The following is a 17,477-nucleotide window of genomic DNA, read 5'->3' as shown; positions in this document are numbered from 1 at the left end:
TCATAAAAATCAATTATACATAGTAATATTAGCTTTGCCTATTTAAAACTTTTGAAGAACAAACGACGACGTGAAGCTTTTTATATAGAACTGTCCATTCGTTTTTTCCTCATCTACGTTTAAATAAAACGTATGTTTTCTAAGATAATGAAATTTTCTAAAAAAATATCATCCATAAATATACAAGATATGTCAATAGATGATGTCAATAGTGACGTTTCCTTTTAAGGCTTTTATAACATATACGACATGCATATAATCTGATAGTTTGAATAAGAGTCGTCATGTCGCCATGTGACTTCTTCCTATGTAACATGATATACTGTGATATGAAAGACGTAGGATAAAAGATGCAATATGTAGAAAGTAATCCCAGAACCCTAGCATTACCACTATAGGCCTCGAAAGGTCAAGTTAGGAAAATATAGCCATATGGCCATGCAAAGAGCACTGGACCAGGTCTTCAAGCAGCTCTCGAAGACTGTAACCACTCAGAGGCGTTGGTTCTGATTTGTGTGTTTTTGGAATCAATTACCGGTCGGTAGTCAGCTTTTGTTTAAACCGCTGTAGCCTGCTGCATTGATGAAGGGTGCTCCTGACTAATCAACTCCAAGAATACTTGTAATATGCCGGTTGTTTCAATGTACGACAGACGGCGATATTTGTCCTGGACTGTTGACGTGATGGCTTAACGGTCACATATTTTCTAAAGGGTTCTTATCCTTGGAAGATTTGATGGTCAGATATAATCCCGGTAGAAAATACCATTCATAGCTTAGAATAGAATCAAGAACAAGAGATTACTCAAGACCAAAGGCACAAAGAACAAACTGGGATCGAGATATGTCGGCATATCGAAAGCAAAGATCTTAAGTTAATAATATGAAGTATTAAATATAGGAATCACTGTATTCGAATTTGGATAACCTTTCAAAAAATGTGCGTCAGGAAAACACGCCTTCATGCTGTAAAGTGTCACGTCATCATGTTGAACGTTCTGGAAAATCAAACTCTGTCCATTCACGTGTTCTGAATAAAACAATGATCAACCCACCTTGATTTCTGACATAGGGAAAGCTGAAATGTTAACAGATTGCGATCATATATTATACATCATACATCATACAACTACAGAGAAGGAAACGCTCCCTTAAATACAATTACACTTACGGAAACATATATCGGATGTAATTAACAGTCTCCTTGCAAACAAGGGATATGGGCCGGACAGAGTAGCCACAGTATTTGAAATATATTGCAGATTCAATTAGCAAACCACTTCGTCTATTGTTAAATATATCACTGTCAACTGGCCTATATACCTTCATATGGAAAGATGCACAAGCCATGTCGCTTCATAAGCAAGGTAGCAGAATACTAATACTTGCTTCTAACTATTTAAAGTATCGCTAAATTGATGGGTTGGCAAACAAAGAGTAGTTCCAAAGTGTAACATGACTAATTCATATTTTGGTAAAAGGCTATTGTGATTCAGGCTTTTACTGGTCATAAGCTTTCTGAACTCTATAATCGAGATCATATCTTGTGATGTGTCAAAAGCATTCGACCGTTGGAAATAATAGAAAAGTTAACGTGTTAAACTGTTTAGAAAGATATTCAGGCCATAGACATCAAAATGTATCTTTAAATTGGACGACATTATCAAGTCGTCAATATTTGAGCACTGGTGTGCCTCTGAAAGAAGCAAATTCAAACCGGAAAATCATATTTGATGCTAAAGGATTATACAGTACAAGTGCTCAGAAGCATCTCGGTATAACGCTCTATCTTGAATCTACACAAAAACATCCATGCGAAAGAGACAGTATGTAAAATAAGGAGACTCTCAACACTGAACACACTATTTTCATACCAAACCCCAGTGAGAAGCAGCTCATATAGTTACAGGTTAACGGATGTATGCTTCCCGAGAAGTTCCCTATTTTGAAACGGGTTGGAATACACTTGCAGAAAAAGAAAGCATCGTGGGCTCCGCTTGTTTCACTGTTTTAATAACCATGTAACCCCTTCTCAGGCGTGTGAACTTTTACCAAAGACACAATGTATCAACACCATTCAGTCGAACACTATTATTTAATCAGTCAGTTTTCTCCTCTACAGGAAAGTTGTGTAATGATTTTCCCCTGTCAGTAAGGAAACCAAGCACTCTAAGCGGTTCTAAAAGCAAACCCAACATACAAACTAAATATGCCTCCAATTATTGTTCCTGTAGATCAAAGATATATAAGCTATTGTTTACAAACCTACGCTACACCTGCACTCAGTAACATTATGCCTGAACTAGAACTGGTATGATTAAAAGACCTATATGTCTCGTTTATGACTACTTAATAGAATGTCTACTCTATCTTACTGATTAAAATTGTCAAATGAAGCTAGTCTATGGTATGTCATTATTGTTAAATGGGATCGCCCATCTCAACTGCACACTATCCATAAGTAAACTAAACAATTAAAAGAGATGTAACTGAAGAGAGATAAATATATAAATGAAACTAAACGATCAAAATAAATGCTAAAATCTGCCTTCTGCTACACACAGCTGTATACTCTTCGTATGTCCTCTGTCTTGTGTACAAAAGTAGTATTATAGGCTATCCATGTGAATGTCCATTGGTAGAAGGTTACCTAAGTTGTGAAAACTTCTGTTCAGTCCTCTTTCTTGTGAATAAAATATGTATGAATAAAATGTTGGCCAAACCTGTAGCAACTACAATTTAGGAACGAAAGTTTACAATTCTGCAAGCATAGTCCGTAGAGAACATTACTTTAAGCATCAAACATTAATGGTCCATTACAGCCATGTAATGCTTAATGAAATAAGTCACTGAGAAAGGAATAGCAGACAAGGATGATATTATATATCTAGAACTGAATTAAACTTACAGATAACCTATGCCTATTGCTGGATCAACATCAGTAATTGTAAATATAAGTTTTTGTTGTTTTCGCATATATCTCATGTATGCATATTTCATCTTGAAATGAAAGGGACCAATGGGACTGCTTCATAGAGTTCATACTCAGATCCACGCATAAAGATTCAGGGCGACAGAAACTCACAAGGCTGAATAAAATGAGAAATGACTTTCTATTAATCAACATTCCTTCCATGTCGAGCAATATTCGAGAGGTTTCAGCCTTTGGTGTTTACATCTCACGACTCGGGGAACAATCCAGTATGCTTTCCGTTTTACCAAGATTTCAAGGAACGTCAATTGACTCTTGCACATTTTTAGTTAGTGCAGGACCTGGTTACTATCGGATTTCCTCCCACATCAAGCTTGCACTTAGCAGCTGAGCAGCACGAACCACCTGGGCATAGTTTTGGTACACAGTATACTGGAGTAAATTCCGTAAATAACCGAAACTGAGTATGGCGAACTGATAGGTTAGATAGAATGACCATTCAATCTGTCTTGCCAAAACCTGATTCCATTAAACAAACATATCCATGAATCATTCTATAGATTAAAACAATGGTTGATCAAACCGGAAGTTGTACCATGTCATTTAGCTGGAAACCATTTTACAATTATGGCTTACACAAACACTACAGAAAAGACCAGCAGCAATCGGCACAGCTCCCGTATAAGGCCTGTGTGTTGCTGTAATTCTACTTGAACTACAGAAGCAAATTGGCCTACTTTACTGCTTCTCAATTACATCGCCATAAGGAAGGGGAATTATGAGTGGCATACACTGAGGAAACAAGCAAGATGAAAGCTTGGTTTAAGGCTGATTTGCTGTAATGATAAATAGTCCACGTCGATAATGCTTCACTACATTGTTTTTTATGACATATAACACTGAAGGCTTGGTTATTACCTTAATCATCGTATGACATTACCCCAATCATACTAGTGACTGACCTCAGACAATAATGTTTCAAGCAATAGATGTTTTAGGCAGTGAAACCTCGTTTATCCGGACATCATGCCTGTCGGACATTACGGCGATATATAATCACAATCAAAGGAACAGGATTGGTGGATATTGAGGTATAATTTGGGATTGTACAGTACGGATTAGCGGTGTTCCACAGTACTGCACCTACTTAACTGTACACAGCTAATGATACTGTCTGGTTGAACAGCTCGAAATGTGACGTCACGATGGAGAGATGTACGCCGAATTGTTTACAGTCCATTAATATGCATGTAAATGAAGTGATTCTTCGTTGTTCTCTGTGTACACAAAACGCAAAAAGGGATATTGGGTTGAAGGGGATGTACCAATTCATCCAACAAATCAACCAAATGTAATTTCCTTGAGATATCCAACCGCAATGCAACGAACCTATAAAGGACAACTTAATCTTATTAAAACCAAGTATTTCCAGTGCCTATGAGACCCAACACACCTCGCTATAGCCGTCAGATTCAGTCTGTCATCCGACAGATGAAGTGTACTTATTTAATTTAGTTATTTACTTTATTCACTTCTTGTATGTGTGGGGCGGTGGGGTAGCCTAGTGGTTAAAGCGTTGGCTCGTCACGCCGAAGACCCGGGTTCGATTCCCTACATGGGCACACTGTGTTTAGCCCATTTCTGTTGTACCCCGCCGTGATATTGCTGGAATATTGCTAAAAGCGGCGTAAAACTAAACTCAGTCAGTCTTGTATGTGTCCTTGCTATACTCACCGACCCGTGCATTGCGTGCCCCCTTCTATACAAACACAGGAAACTATGGAAATGAAGATGCCTTAAAATATTATAATCAAAACAGAACATACCTCTATTAGCCTTAGCAATGATTTTCCTATAAATTTCAATTTGAAAAAAGTGTGTGTGTCAATTTTAGTATAGACGCATGGAAACAAATAAGGGAACACATGAAAGTACAAGTGTGCCTTTATTCTTTTCCCAGGTTTCTTCACAAGGTATGTTTTGCACTGTGAGTGAAATTCTGAAACTAAATAAAGGGACACTTGTACTTTCATGTGTTCCCTTATTCGTTTCTATGAGTATATTTGATACAGTGTTCATTGTCGATTATTCGTGCTTCGGGTCCATTTTTCATCAAATGGATGGTTTTCATGCTGAGTAGCAAAGGAGTAGTTTCTACTGGCTGTGGATTTCACGGGATGGGAATACTTAACCACGTAAATATCCCCCATCCACCCTGGATCCATAACCGAAAAAGTTATGATTTTTTTTTCAAATTCATTTATATTAATGGTAAATATATTTTCTCTGTTTGTTTCATTCTTCGTTTCTTTATGTCTCTGCATTGCATGTGAGACGATGTTTTATGAAGATAACATATTTATACTGACAGAGTTCAGTATGGCGTTAAGTACTCTAAACTCGTACAAGTTTCCAAAAAAAGAGTTTCTTGTACACGTTTCAATAAAGAGCTTCTTCATAATGGACTGTGAGTTTCTAAAAAAGGTTGTAGTGAGTGAGTTAATATTTAACGTCACATCGGCAATATCGCAGCCATATCGTGACGAAAACAATTTATATAATACAAAAATGAAAACATTGTGAAAAGTTAAACCTATCGACGATGAACAGTAAAGATACTAGAGTATCACAGATATGAACATAAAACTAGCATATAAAACTAAAACAGTGTAATTAAAAAGACCCTACAATATAAAACACGGGCTATAGATCGCCAGCATCTGAAGGTAGATCACCATACTAAAATGAAGTTGTTAGTTATCAATGATAAACAGAAATGCGTGCATGACGATCATGTGACTTTAAGGATGTCATTTTTCAGAGCATCTCCGAGATGCTGCAAGAGGGTGACAAAGGACAGCCAGAACAGTATGACGTCACAGTTGTGAACGACACGCAGAGACTCGTGGGCACCGTAAAGCTGGATGTACACAATACGCCTTCAGGAAGATTTCTACTAATTAGTAATGTTTATCTCTCTTTCTTTGTAACTTTCCTCTGTGGTACTAAGTGACTCCTTTCTCAAAGCAAGTAACATTCCTTTCTGATAGCAAGTAACGTTCCTTTCTGATTGCAAGTAACATTCGTTGGTGGCGGGAAGTAGCATTCCTCTGTGACACCAAACGAAAAACGTTTGATATTGCTAACACAGTGACATGACCTCAACGCACTAGCACCGAAAACCAACCTTTCAGTATTCTGCAAACGGTAATGGCGCAAAAACAAACTTGCCAGACATTTTGATATTCATCGAAAAGCAATGTGATCTCTTTGGAGACGTTATCTAAATCTGTGCAACACCCATGACTTGTCAGGTCAACAAGACAAACGTATCCAGGACGTCATCGTTCCAGATCATGTTCCATCATCTGGGCAAATGTAGGGACGTTGCAGCAGGATAATGCCCTCCCACATGTTGCATGTGTTCTAACTGTCTTTTTAAGGCAGAATAACATTGATGTACTGTATTCCGGCTGGTTCTTCAGACCTCTCCCCTAAAGAACATGTCCTGAAACAACAGGACCAGAACCAGTCGGTAATACTAACTGACATGGACCGAACTTTGGTTGACATTTAGAACATCCACCAGGCTGTTTACAATCATCTGGTGTCTTCAGTGCACCGCCAAAGGTCTGTCTGAATCAGTGCAAATGATCACACTTGATATTGACATAACCCTGTGAGTTGTAACATCATGCACGCTTGCAAGGCGTGTCTCTCTGCCTTGAGTTTTGTCAATGAATTTGTTATGATAAAATATTGATCAGACGAACGACCAAACATTAGGCTGTTATTTCAATAACAATACATTCTCACCGCTCTATATGAAGCGCAGTTACGTTCTTCATGTAATCAGCACAACGAGTATACTCAACTAAGTTGTGTTTGTGTTTTAGCCGTGGTACCAAATATAACAAAGGACGTGGAGTCACCCTACTCTGTAGATATCCACGTGCGAGACAGAGGCTTCCAGCCACAGTTGAGTTCCACTGCAAACAGTAGTGATACGGTAAGGCGGTGGGAGAAACCATAAAACTTGATAGTGACGACACTTGTGTCTACACCACTTTCACCAGTACATGCATTCTATTAAATGTTTGTTGATGAATGTTTGATGAGACTTGTGTACCTTGCATTGGAGAGAAAGAAATAGATGTGACTATGTAACCATGGGCATTTCATTTTTCACTAACTCTTGCTGTCCTCAAAACTGGACTATCTACAACACCTCCTATATCATTGGTGCAAATACAGTAGGTCGATCCCAAAGTAGAATCTACAACGAATCATAATGATATGTATATTGTTGAGATGGTTTCACTGTGTAAAAGGTTACGACATTCAGCGCTACAAAAATGGAATTGAAAATGTGCATAATGCGTAAGGTGACTGATACGCTCTGAGCGTATTCTACTTTGACGGAGTTGTTTCCAAATCTTTTTATCTACATGCTTTACTCCGAAATCCCCACACTATTAGAATGATGTTAGAGCGATGGGATTGGACAGGTATAGAAGCATTCCCTCTGGTGTCGTAAAAAGTCATCAACTGCGGAATTACGTCACCATCCGCTACATAATGCTTGCAGACCTTTCTTAAAATCTGCGAAATCTCATGGTGTCAAATCTGATAAATACGGAAGCTGGTCAAAGTGTTCAACGCTCCAAACATGCATGGAAACTTCACAGGTTGTACACATGTGCATGGTACTGGTGAGATAACCCGCCTGGCGTGCATTTTCCTGAGATTAAGCATGCTAACGGCCAATAGTGGTTTTACCTTTTGGGAGAAAGTCCATCAGAAGGGTGGTTTCTTATTTAACGCCGCACTCAGTAGTATTCAAGCTATATGGTGACGGCCTGTAAATAACCGAATCTGGACCACACAATCCAGTGATCAACAGCATGAACATCGATCTACGCAATGGGATACGGTGACATGTGCCAACCAAGTCAGCGAGCCTCACTGACCGATCCTGGTTACTGAAGACCAATTCTAACCCGGATCTTCCCGATTCCTGACGAACTGACGGAAAGCCAAACGTTGGAACCTGATGGAACAAGCTTTGTGTTCTACAGAGCAAGAGGCGTTAGATATTCCACTGCTTTGACTTCCACAGTGAAGGAAAAGTCTACGTGCCAACTCCTGACTGATAGTGGTAACGGTTTGGCATTTAACAGACATCGTCGTCCATGAACGAGCATCAAAGTATCACTAGAGATGAGAATTCTTGAAACCTTGCTTGCTGAAACTGTTCTCAAGCTCAGTTCATTCCTCGGCACTCTCTCAAGAGAGAGAGGATGTGAAAGTTGCACGGTGTACCCACAGCCGTCAGCCTCCTCTCGTAGTTGTGGCAAGTCAGTTCAGTGATGTTCATATCATAAAGGCCAATGCACTGATTGTAAATATATCTGATTCCTGTCATAATGACTTGACAACATATATTTGAAAATTATCCGTCATAATGAATTCTGAGCTCACTTGTTAACAGGCTATCGTCAGACTGAACTATAAAAGACACGTGCCTTATGTTAAGATGAGACTGAACAGGAACGCAGCAAAATATTACAGGGTAAGTGTACTTTTCATTATTTTCTCCCCCGATTAAAGGTCCCAGTCTCATATAACTACTGGTTTATCTTAAACGTCATCTGTGATAGAACTGGACCAATGAAACTCAAGCTAAGTTTGTTCATGTATTGAGACAAACGTCCATTGGTTATTTCATTACAGTGTTTTATTACATTTTCAATTGTCTCTCCAAATGGTGTTGTCGCCACAAAGTATTGCCACCTTCAAACAAGGAATAATACCTTCCATCTCTCCACTTCCGGCGTGAGACGCTTACTATCTTATATGACCCGACTGTGAATTTATAATGCAAACTAATTTCCCGCACTCATCACGACTTCAATTATGTCACGATGACCTGTACAAATATCGAGTGTCTAGGCAACAGCAAGATCAAACTTCAACGAGACGGAACCCCTTTCTCTTACCACTAGCATAGACTTATTTTGCCATGTAATTCCAAAGGGATTATTATGGTCATACGAATCTATGCCTACGTCGCACCCCACCAGTTTCCTCAATGGTGGATTGTAATAGTTCTATATTGGTTACAGCTCGGAACTTTGTCGGCTCTTCCGGAGTTGAGGAACGCCAGCATCAACCACTACAGCATCCACAACGCCATCAACTCCTCCGTTCCTTTAGCAGTAACTCCAAGGAAGGGGATTGTCTATGTCGTGGATGACCGTTCCTTGCAGAAGTTTCATGCCAACGTCTTCACCGTTGATGTGCACGCCCGGACAGATGGTGGTGAAATCATCGTGAAAACCATCCAGGTATCCCTCCATGGCGATGTCGGCAGAGAACTAGGAACATGTGGTAATCACAGAGACATTTTATGTATTTTTATAATTTATTATTTCAATTTCATGGAATACTAAACTTCTTGAAGGCAATGTCACTGTAATGAGGGAAAAGAATGAAACGGAAGTAATGTCAGTTACAGTACTGTGATCAACCCTGCTACACAAAGCAAGGGATGACTACCCTTTTCACGAACACTACATGGTGTCAGCAGTGATATTCAGTCGTCCTTTCGTGCAGCTGTCACCTCTGTTTTGTGTTTGTGTGAAACAAGTTACAAATCTTGACAGAGTCTAAGTCTAATTTGCTATAAATCATTTGAAAACCTCACACTTCAGTCGTAATAACGACTACCATTGATCACAAATCTTCAGAGAGAAGGTGAGTGGTATAGGTGTGTGCTTCTTCGAGGTCACAATATCCAAATGATCCCAGTGTTCTTTGCTTTGAGTATACATACCGTATAGATGTTGCGAAATGACTTCATTGTGGGGCTACTGTCCGTTTATACCGACAACATCGGCTTGCTTGGACGTTCATCGGTTGTGAGTGAGTGAGTGAGAGTGAGTGAGTTAAATTTTAACGTCACCTCGGCAATATTTCAGCCATATCGTGACGAGAACAATTAATTGGTATACATGGTAAGTAATAGTAAATTATACAAACCTACGAAGGACAGTAAAATAACTAGATTATCACAGAGACGAATTTGAAACTAGTAATTAAATCTAAAACAGTTTAACTATAGATGACAATACAATATAAAAACGGGCTATAGATTGCCAACAACTGAAGGTAGATCACCATACTAGGGACCATGGGGACTTACAGTACATTTGCTTCCTGCATGGACCCTAGCTTGATTTACACCAAACCTTCAGCTGTTAGCAATTTCATCGGTTGTGCGCATTCAAGGCTCAGTTAATCTCTGATCCCTGATCTGTGATGTGCAGTGATCATTGATCTTCGGAGGTTCGTCCATATGTTTTTAAACCCTGTTTTACCTTGTACGCACTGTAGAATCCGTTTCGTCGACCGGTTGTTTTGTTGCGTTGGCGTTTGCTATTTGTAAAACGTGCACGTGCCTCATGTGAAACTAAGACATTATTGCTGTTACATTTCGGTAATTGTTCACTTCTAGACTGTCTAGACAATCGTACAGTGTGAGTGGCACTCACCCGACTCTGAATCCAACTTGCTAATGACGTTATGCTCGTGCCAATGTTTCCATCAGAACATTTAATGTTATATGCTTCAGAATGGCACGCATTTTTAAAACGTGATATGGCTTTGATTGGAATGGATTCAAATTATAAGAAACATCTATAAACTTTTGCAGAAAGCACATTTTCCCGTTTTGAATATTTTGGTCCGGATTTGAATTATTCAAATAATAAAGTAAGCGAGTACTCTATGTCCGTTGGCGTGGCAGCCAGCTGTTCAGTCATGATGTTGACATGATCGAACTTGTAACTGAAACGTTGATTTGTGACAGGCGAAAAGCCAACTGCTCTATAGAACACTTGCTACACCACAATAAATGGTTTTACTGCGATAATTATTTTGAATCGATAAAGTAATGAGGATAGGTGTTCCATGACCATGTGACATGGGCAAAATACATTACCAGCAGAAGAAAGCGGGAAGTGCTGGTAATTGGGCAGTGTTTATTTGCCGAGACATTTATGTGACTAGGATATACAATCGGCATTCGGTCCTTTTTCTGTCCTTATTCGTTCGTCCAATAACGATACTGATGATGCTCGTGATGTCCACAAGCTGACGTGGTTCAAGCAATGTTAGTGATCTTGTTTCATGAAGGTTACATCAAAAGTGCTTTTCGTCATCTTCGGTTCCTAGGTTCTGGCCCATATACATCTTACACTTGAGTTTCTGAAAAGGACAAATATGCGTCAGATGCTACATGGCCAGCAATTGCTCTTGGGGTATCTCTGTACTGACAAGCTGGCCGTACAGATCACATACAAAACGGGAGAGTGAACCTCGATCGCCAATTTGCATCGTCCAGTCAGACGCTTACATTTGACTGATTGTAGGGCGCTTCGTATTGTAACATCTGACAATAGATGTTACAAGCATTCCTTTGGCGTTCTTTAAATATTGCAGCGTATCATCAAAATTGTGAAGAGACGGTCATCTAACTCGGTCAAACGGCTATTTGGTATCATGCATCCATCGAAAGTGAACTTCAGATGAAAATTTTGCGGCTTGCAGACAAACAGATCCTATGTTGGATCCCCACATGAACCAGAGTAGTATGTCAACCTTAAACCTATTTACGTCTGTTAAACAACTAACGGTACATCACACCACTTGCTTGACAACGACATTAGAATCTATGTCGAAACGTCGCCTAAACAGAATAAAGAAGTTGTATATCAATAAATATTGTCCTCATTCTTCTGGCATTTTAGAAGTTGGGACGTACAATATTGAACCACCTTAACGATAACAAACTTCTTCTATTTCGTGAGTGCGACGATACAGATACAGATTATCGAAACGTCGCACTCACGGACTAAAAGAAGATTGTTTGATTCCTGGTGGAGTATGTTCTCAGTTTATTCTGATTGTTTGCTCCCAGATGAAGGATGTTCCCAGTACATGAACATGTCATCGTGTGAGAACAACTGCGGACTGGGCACTGCAGACAGACGCTGCCGATGGCGACCTGGCTACACGAACATGAGTCGACTGTATTCCACTTGCACCTTCTTCTGGAGGACGTGCCCAGACCGAGTCTGTGATGAACTAGAGCAGCTGAATGCTTATCTCTGTCCGCAGGACTGTACTAAAGGTATAGAAGGTGTTTTAGTGCTTTCTGGTGACTCGCTGGTACCAAACTCCTGAAAAGGAAAATAAACTCTTATAAATAGGAAGGATTCTTAGAGTTCAGGATATGCAGAGTCCAAAGTGTTTGTTTGTTGTTAACGCAGCAAAATTCAGGTTTTGAGAAATAGATTTGTAAATACCGGACATTATGGCGTTAGGCGATTCAGGGAAAATATGTGCTGATGTGCTCGCCGAGAATATGAACGACCGTCCATATCAATCAAATGATCCTTTCTGATCTTTTGAAACAACACGACTACAGCAAACAATTCTTTTATAGAGTCAATCATAGGCGAGACCCGTCCGACGACAGGGCGTGGTATCGGCATGGCTAAAGGTCCGTGCTGGTGTGACGGGAGACCGGTCAAGTGTCACTGTATGGGGGGACCTGCGACTAGGCGTCACCCACACAGAGAGGGTCACTCACGTTGCTGGTACAGGTATATATGTTCATTGTCAAAAGATGATTTCGACACACGTTCATGTGTTGGCCGACATTAATTGGGAAACTTCCAACAACAATCATGGGATCATGAGTTGCTTTTCTATATAAATAAAAGAACAGAATATTCTGATGCAGTGTGTATTTGTGTGGAATGAAAATTTGTGTTGATCTCATGAACATTTCCGAACATTATCTTATTAATGTCATGAAGACACGCTTGCTAATACAACGCTATATAAATGCAGAAAGTCATCATACGGAATGTTATATAAATTATAAAATGAGCAACCGTCAGGTTACTTTTACATCTACTTGTAACTGCTTTATGTACGTTACAGTTGCCGAGCAACGAGCAGACGACACCGAATCCTGCGACAATATGTGCAAGGCATCTGTTGCTTCATCCGTCGTTTGTGTAGTGGCAGTCATTGTCGTCAGTGTTGTCATTTGGCTGGTTTGGCGTCGACGTCGCTGTCGTCGTTCACAGGTTCTGAAACATGTTGGCAGCATTGTATCGATGACGGCGTTGCCGTCTGACTATTTGGAGGACCGAGAGCCAAGGACGTCGTACCACACTAACCCCTCCCCGCAGTGGTCGCCTAAAGTCAACACCGTGCCGCCTGTCAATAACGACATCCGTGTAAGTAGTTAACACAAAACAAACACGACTCTGTAAAACTGACAAAATCTTATGCTGAAATGACACAATCCCACCATTATTAATATCAACGACTCATCTGTGATTCATCTGATGCAAATATCTCTGTATTATGGAATCGCCCCTTTTGTGGTTATGACGGGAGCAGGATACGCTCACCTTTTCCCGAACACCTGGTGTCATCATTATTACAATAATAAGTACATGCTTATGATACAATATGGATCTGGTTCGTCGCTTTTACTGAGCACTCAAGAACATGAGAAGACATTGTGATTACAAAAGAGTTGGTTCAAAGTATGCATTTGCCGAATATGGCAACGTTTCTACAATACAATGCACCTATTGGCTGTTTTGACGTGGTCTGGCAAATATATCACTTACGATGCAGAGCTGGTGCGTCTAGTCAGGGACAGGCGAAAGGGCTATCAGAGATTTTTTTATGCACAAATGTACTGAAAATAAGTACCCTCCAGAGCGTTTCATAATTTTGAATTACCCTCGCCACGTTTTTGTATTTCGTTTAAGAACCTTCTGGATAAACAAAATGCAAAAACACTTTTTCTGCCATTTTAAAACATCGCTGTCCTCAGGATAATCCCCTACAGACTGGTCATATTTTCGGGTTATTGTCCCATATTGCCACTGACCCATCCCACCCTATACTGAAATACTGATCCATTTTGCCCGACAGAAGCCTAAGACCGTGCTTTAAAATACCACCTAATCCTTGTTAAGTCAGCGCCAGACCGTGCTCCTGGGTATCACATAGGCGGTAACCGCCTATAGTCAGGACCTGAACCACGTCTGGCATTTCTCCCACATTAAGTTGTCACATTGTGATGACCGCTACTATAGTTCACAGCGCTGTTACACCTACACAATCACTGATCCCGTGTACAGGTAAACAAGTGGGAGTTCCCTAGGGAGCATCTCCATCTCCAGCAGACCCTAGGGGAGGGGGAGTTCGGACAGGTGGTCCAGGCCATAGCGTGGGCCATCTACGGGGACGACAAATACGCCACGGTCGCTGTCAAGATGTTGAAGAGTGAGTATAATAATCAATATTTTCTCCTAAAGAATATAAGAAAACCGTTTGATAATTTAGACTTATCTTTTAATAACTTTTTGTTTATACTGTTCTCATCAATACAAATTTGAGTATATGTGTAGCTTTATGTGAGTATACATTGCTGAAAGATCAAATATATGTAAATATTGCACATTGAGTTTCAGCGGTTAACAATGGTCATTCTGGATCAAATAATGGGAATAGAGGAAACCATTTTTTTGATAATTTATCAAAAACATTGTTTCTTTTGGATATATAAGTTGTCGACCATGAAAATGTCTTTTAATTTTTTTTATAAAGTTTTTCTAGCTGGGAATTATTTTTTTCAGGGTGCAAATATAGATGTGACTTTTAGCAGAAAGTATTGTATGACAAAGTAGTGGGTTAGTACTTACAATACCAAACCAAACGTAAAACTTTGTCAACTGGAATTCCTGTATGTTTTGATCCAAATTTGAAGTTCATTCCAATTTTTTTTTGTTTCCTCACATTCCCAATATATATGACATATGTTTTCATCTGCTTCATTACAGAAAGTACATATTAAATTGTCAACCAGTTTCATCTTTAAAAGTTCTTTTTTGGTATAAACAATTCAATTCAAAAATTAAATTTAAAATCTAAAAGCTTATCATCTGTTATATTGTTTCTATATAGATTAAAGATCAAGGGCCATTTAAAATCAATGTCTTTGAATATTTGTTTCCATTTATGGCAGATATGTGGTATAACACTATCATATAGCAATTTATCATAAAATTTTCTTGAACCTTTAGCTGAAGTCATGAAATCCTTATGTAAAGAGTATATTATAAGGCCATTTGTATACATATATCTGTAACCTTTTAAGGTCTTTTTCCATGATTCAGGGAAAATATATAAGGTGTATTCAAGATCTAAATATGTACCCTTATCCAATATGTATTTCGTAAATCATCAAAAGAGACCACGCCTTGTTCATCATACAAGTCTTTAATTGTTAAAATTCCTTTGTTAGCCCAGTGTCTGATAAAGGGGTTTGGGTTTTTAAAGTTAGGATTGAGCCATATGGGTTGGGATAAGATTTCATTGATGTTGTCATCTTCAATAGTGTTTTTAGTTTAATATAATTTCCATGCCTTCAAGACATCCCTCCAAAAAGGATTTTCAATTTCAACAATATTCTGAAAATTTGCGCCATACTTTAGTATATTTTTTAATGGTAAATTGCATGGATTACTTACATTTGCTTTTCTGACATATAGTCTGAGTATGGATAGTTTCATGGCATGCATTAACAAAGGCTTTGATATCAATCATGCGTAAACTCCCTTCTTTATAATCTTTTTTTCAAAATGCTCCGTCTAATTTTGTCAATTTTATTATCCCAAATAAATCTGAAAAATATTCTCTCTAGAGAAGTAATAAATTCATCTGGTGGGTTAGGTTACGTATTAAAGATATCCACCAGTTTTGAAAGAGCAAGTGTTTTAATAACAGTAATTTGCCAAGCAATATCAGTTTTCTTTTTCTCCATGTCGCTAGTAATCTATTAATGTCTTCTAGTCTTTTTCTTGTGTTGATATACCAAAGATCATTTAAGTCAGGAGTAAATTTAATTCCTAAGACTTCGAATTCATTTCGTTGCCATTCTACATTCAAGCATGTCTCTGCCTCCAGCTTTAGAGCCAATCCAGATTGCCTTAGTCTTATCTATATTTATTTTTAGCCAGGACATATTGTAGAAAGTATTAATTGTATCAATCGCAGCATATAAACTATCCTCTGAGCCATTCAAAAATAATTCTGTATCATAAGCATATTGGCCTAACTTATATTCTTGCTCATCGATTACAATACCCTTTATTTGTCTTTTGTCTTATCATACATCCAAGGATTTCAGACACAAAAAAGAAACAAATATAGTGATAATAGATCACCTTGCCTGCAGCCTCTCTTGTTAGGGAAGAACTCAGAGGGATGTCCATTCTGAATAACACATGAAGTTGTGTCATAAGTTAACAAATTAATCCAGCGCATACTTTCTGGAACGAAACCAAATTTTAATAAGACAGAATTAATAAAATCTTTAGAAACTGTGTCGAAAGATTTTTCAAAATCAATCAAAATCAATAAACCCGGTATATCTCGTTTCTTAGTTTCAAACATGATATCATACAGTACTCTTGTATTTTCACTTAGTGTTCTGCCTGATGGTATAAATCCAGTCTGTTTATCATGTATTAGAGAATGTAAGGTAATTTTCAATCGGTTAGAGATACAGGCACTTATTATTTTATACAGAGCATTTAATAAAGTAATTGGTCTCCAGTTCTTTAATTGGTTTCTGTTTTTATTACCTTTTGGTATACGGGTGATAACTCCTCTCTTTATGGTAAGAGACATCTTATTCTTACAGAAACATCTTTAATAAATCTGAAAATCCAAACTTTAAGATCTTTCCAAAAGTACTTAAAGAAATCTATCGAAAATCCATCTATTCCAGGGCTTTTGTTATTCTTCATGATTTTTATTGCCAGTGATATTTCATTCATGTCAATGTCTGTTTCTAATTTGTCTCTCAGTTGGTCACTCAAGGTTGGAGCTATCACATTTTTATAATGAGAAACTGTTTCATATTTCTCATCTGAAGAATAACGTTTTTAATAAAATTCCTTAAGTTCATTTAAGATTGAATCACTGTCAGTACTTTCATCACCCTTATGATGATTTTGTTTATTGATTGGCTGACATAATTTCTTTTTTCTAAATTTCTATATCTTTTAATAACTTAATACTACAAAAGATAAAAGAGTCCGGGGATCACTAAGTCTTTAAAACATGCCGGGAAGGGAGAAGATGGCACTCCCTGTTGGGGTAATGAGAGCAGTCAGAGGCAGTTCTCTGAGCATTCTGTGTTACTCTCTCCTCAATCAGTACACATAGATGATCGAATTGAATTGCTGAAAGGACAATTTTAATTAATTTGTTCTTGTTTACCTTAGACAGACCGGTATACCAAATATGGAAACAGAAGGTTAAAACACATTGAATAAAACACATTGATAAAATGCTAATACTGACATTGAAAGAACGAACTTTGCGTAAAAAATGCTGGACGTTTGCATTCCAGTTCAACTTAGAGTCTATATCACTTTCTATCC

At 38.5% G+C, this 17,477-nt stretch overlaps 1 protein-coding gene across 1 annotated transcript in view; it reads left to right on the top strand.

Moving 5' to 3' along the window:
• The window catches only part of LOC124286728 (proto-oncogene tyrosine-protein kinase receptor Ret-like), a 101,101-nt gene that overhangs the window by 65,838 nt on the left and 17,786 nt on the right, over positions 1-17,477 (top strand). The window contains 9 exon segments of the mRNA XM_046723153.1: positions 5,753-5,894; positions 6,828-6,940; positions 8,423-8,503; positions 9,057-9,321; positions 11,912-12,124; positions 12,440-12,599; positions 12,943-13,074; positions 13,076-13,244; positions 14,166-14,310. Coding sequence (XP_046579109.1) covers positions 5,753-5,894; positions 6,828-6,940; positions 8,423-8,503; positions 9,057-9,321; positions 11,912-12,124; positions 12,440-12,599; positions 12,943-13,074; positions 13,076-13,244; positions 14,166-14,310 — 1,420 coding nt within the window.

The sequence above is a fragment of the Haliotis rubra genome, unplaced genomic scaffold (assembly GCF_003918875.1).
Source record: "Haliotis rubra isolate DU_JTF1 unplaced genomic scaffold, ASM391887v1 Scf39, whole genome shotgun sequence".
In the NCBI taxonomy this organism is placed as follows: domain Eukaryota; kingdom Metazoa; phylum Mollusca; class Gastropoda; order Lepetellida; family Haliotidae; genus Haliotis; species Haliotis rubra.
This window is presented reverse-complemented; position numbering and strand designations above follow the sequence as displayed.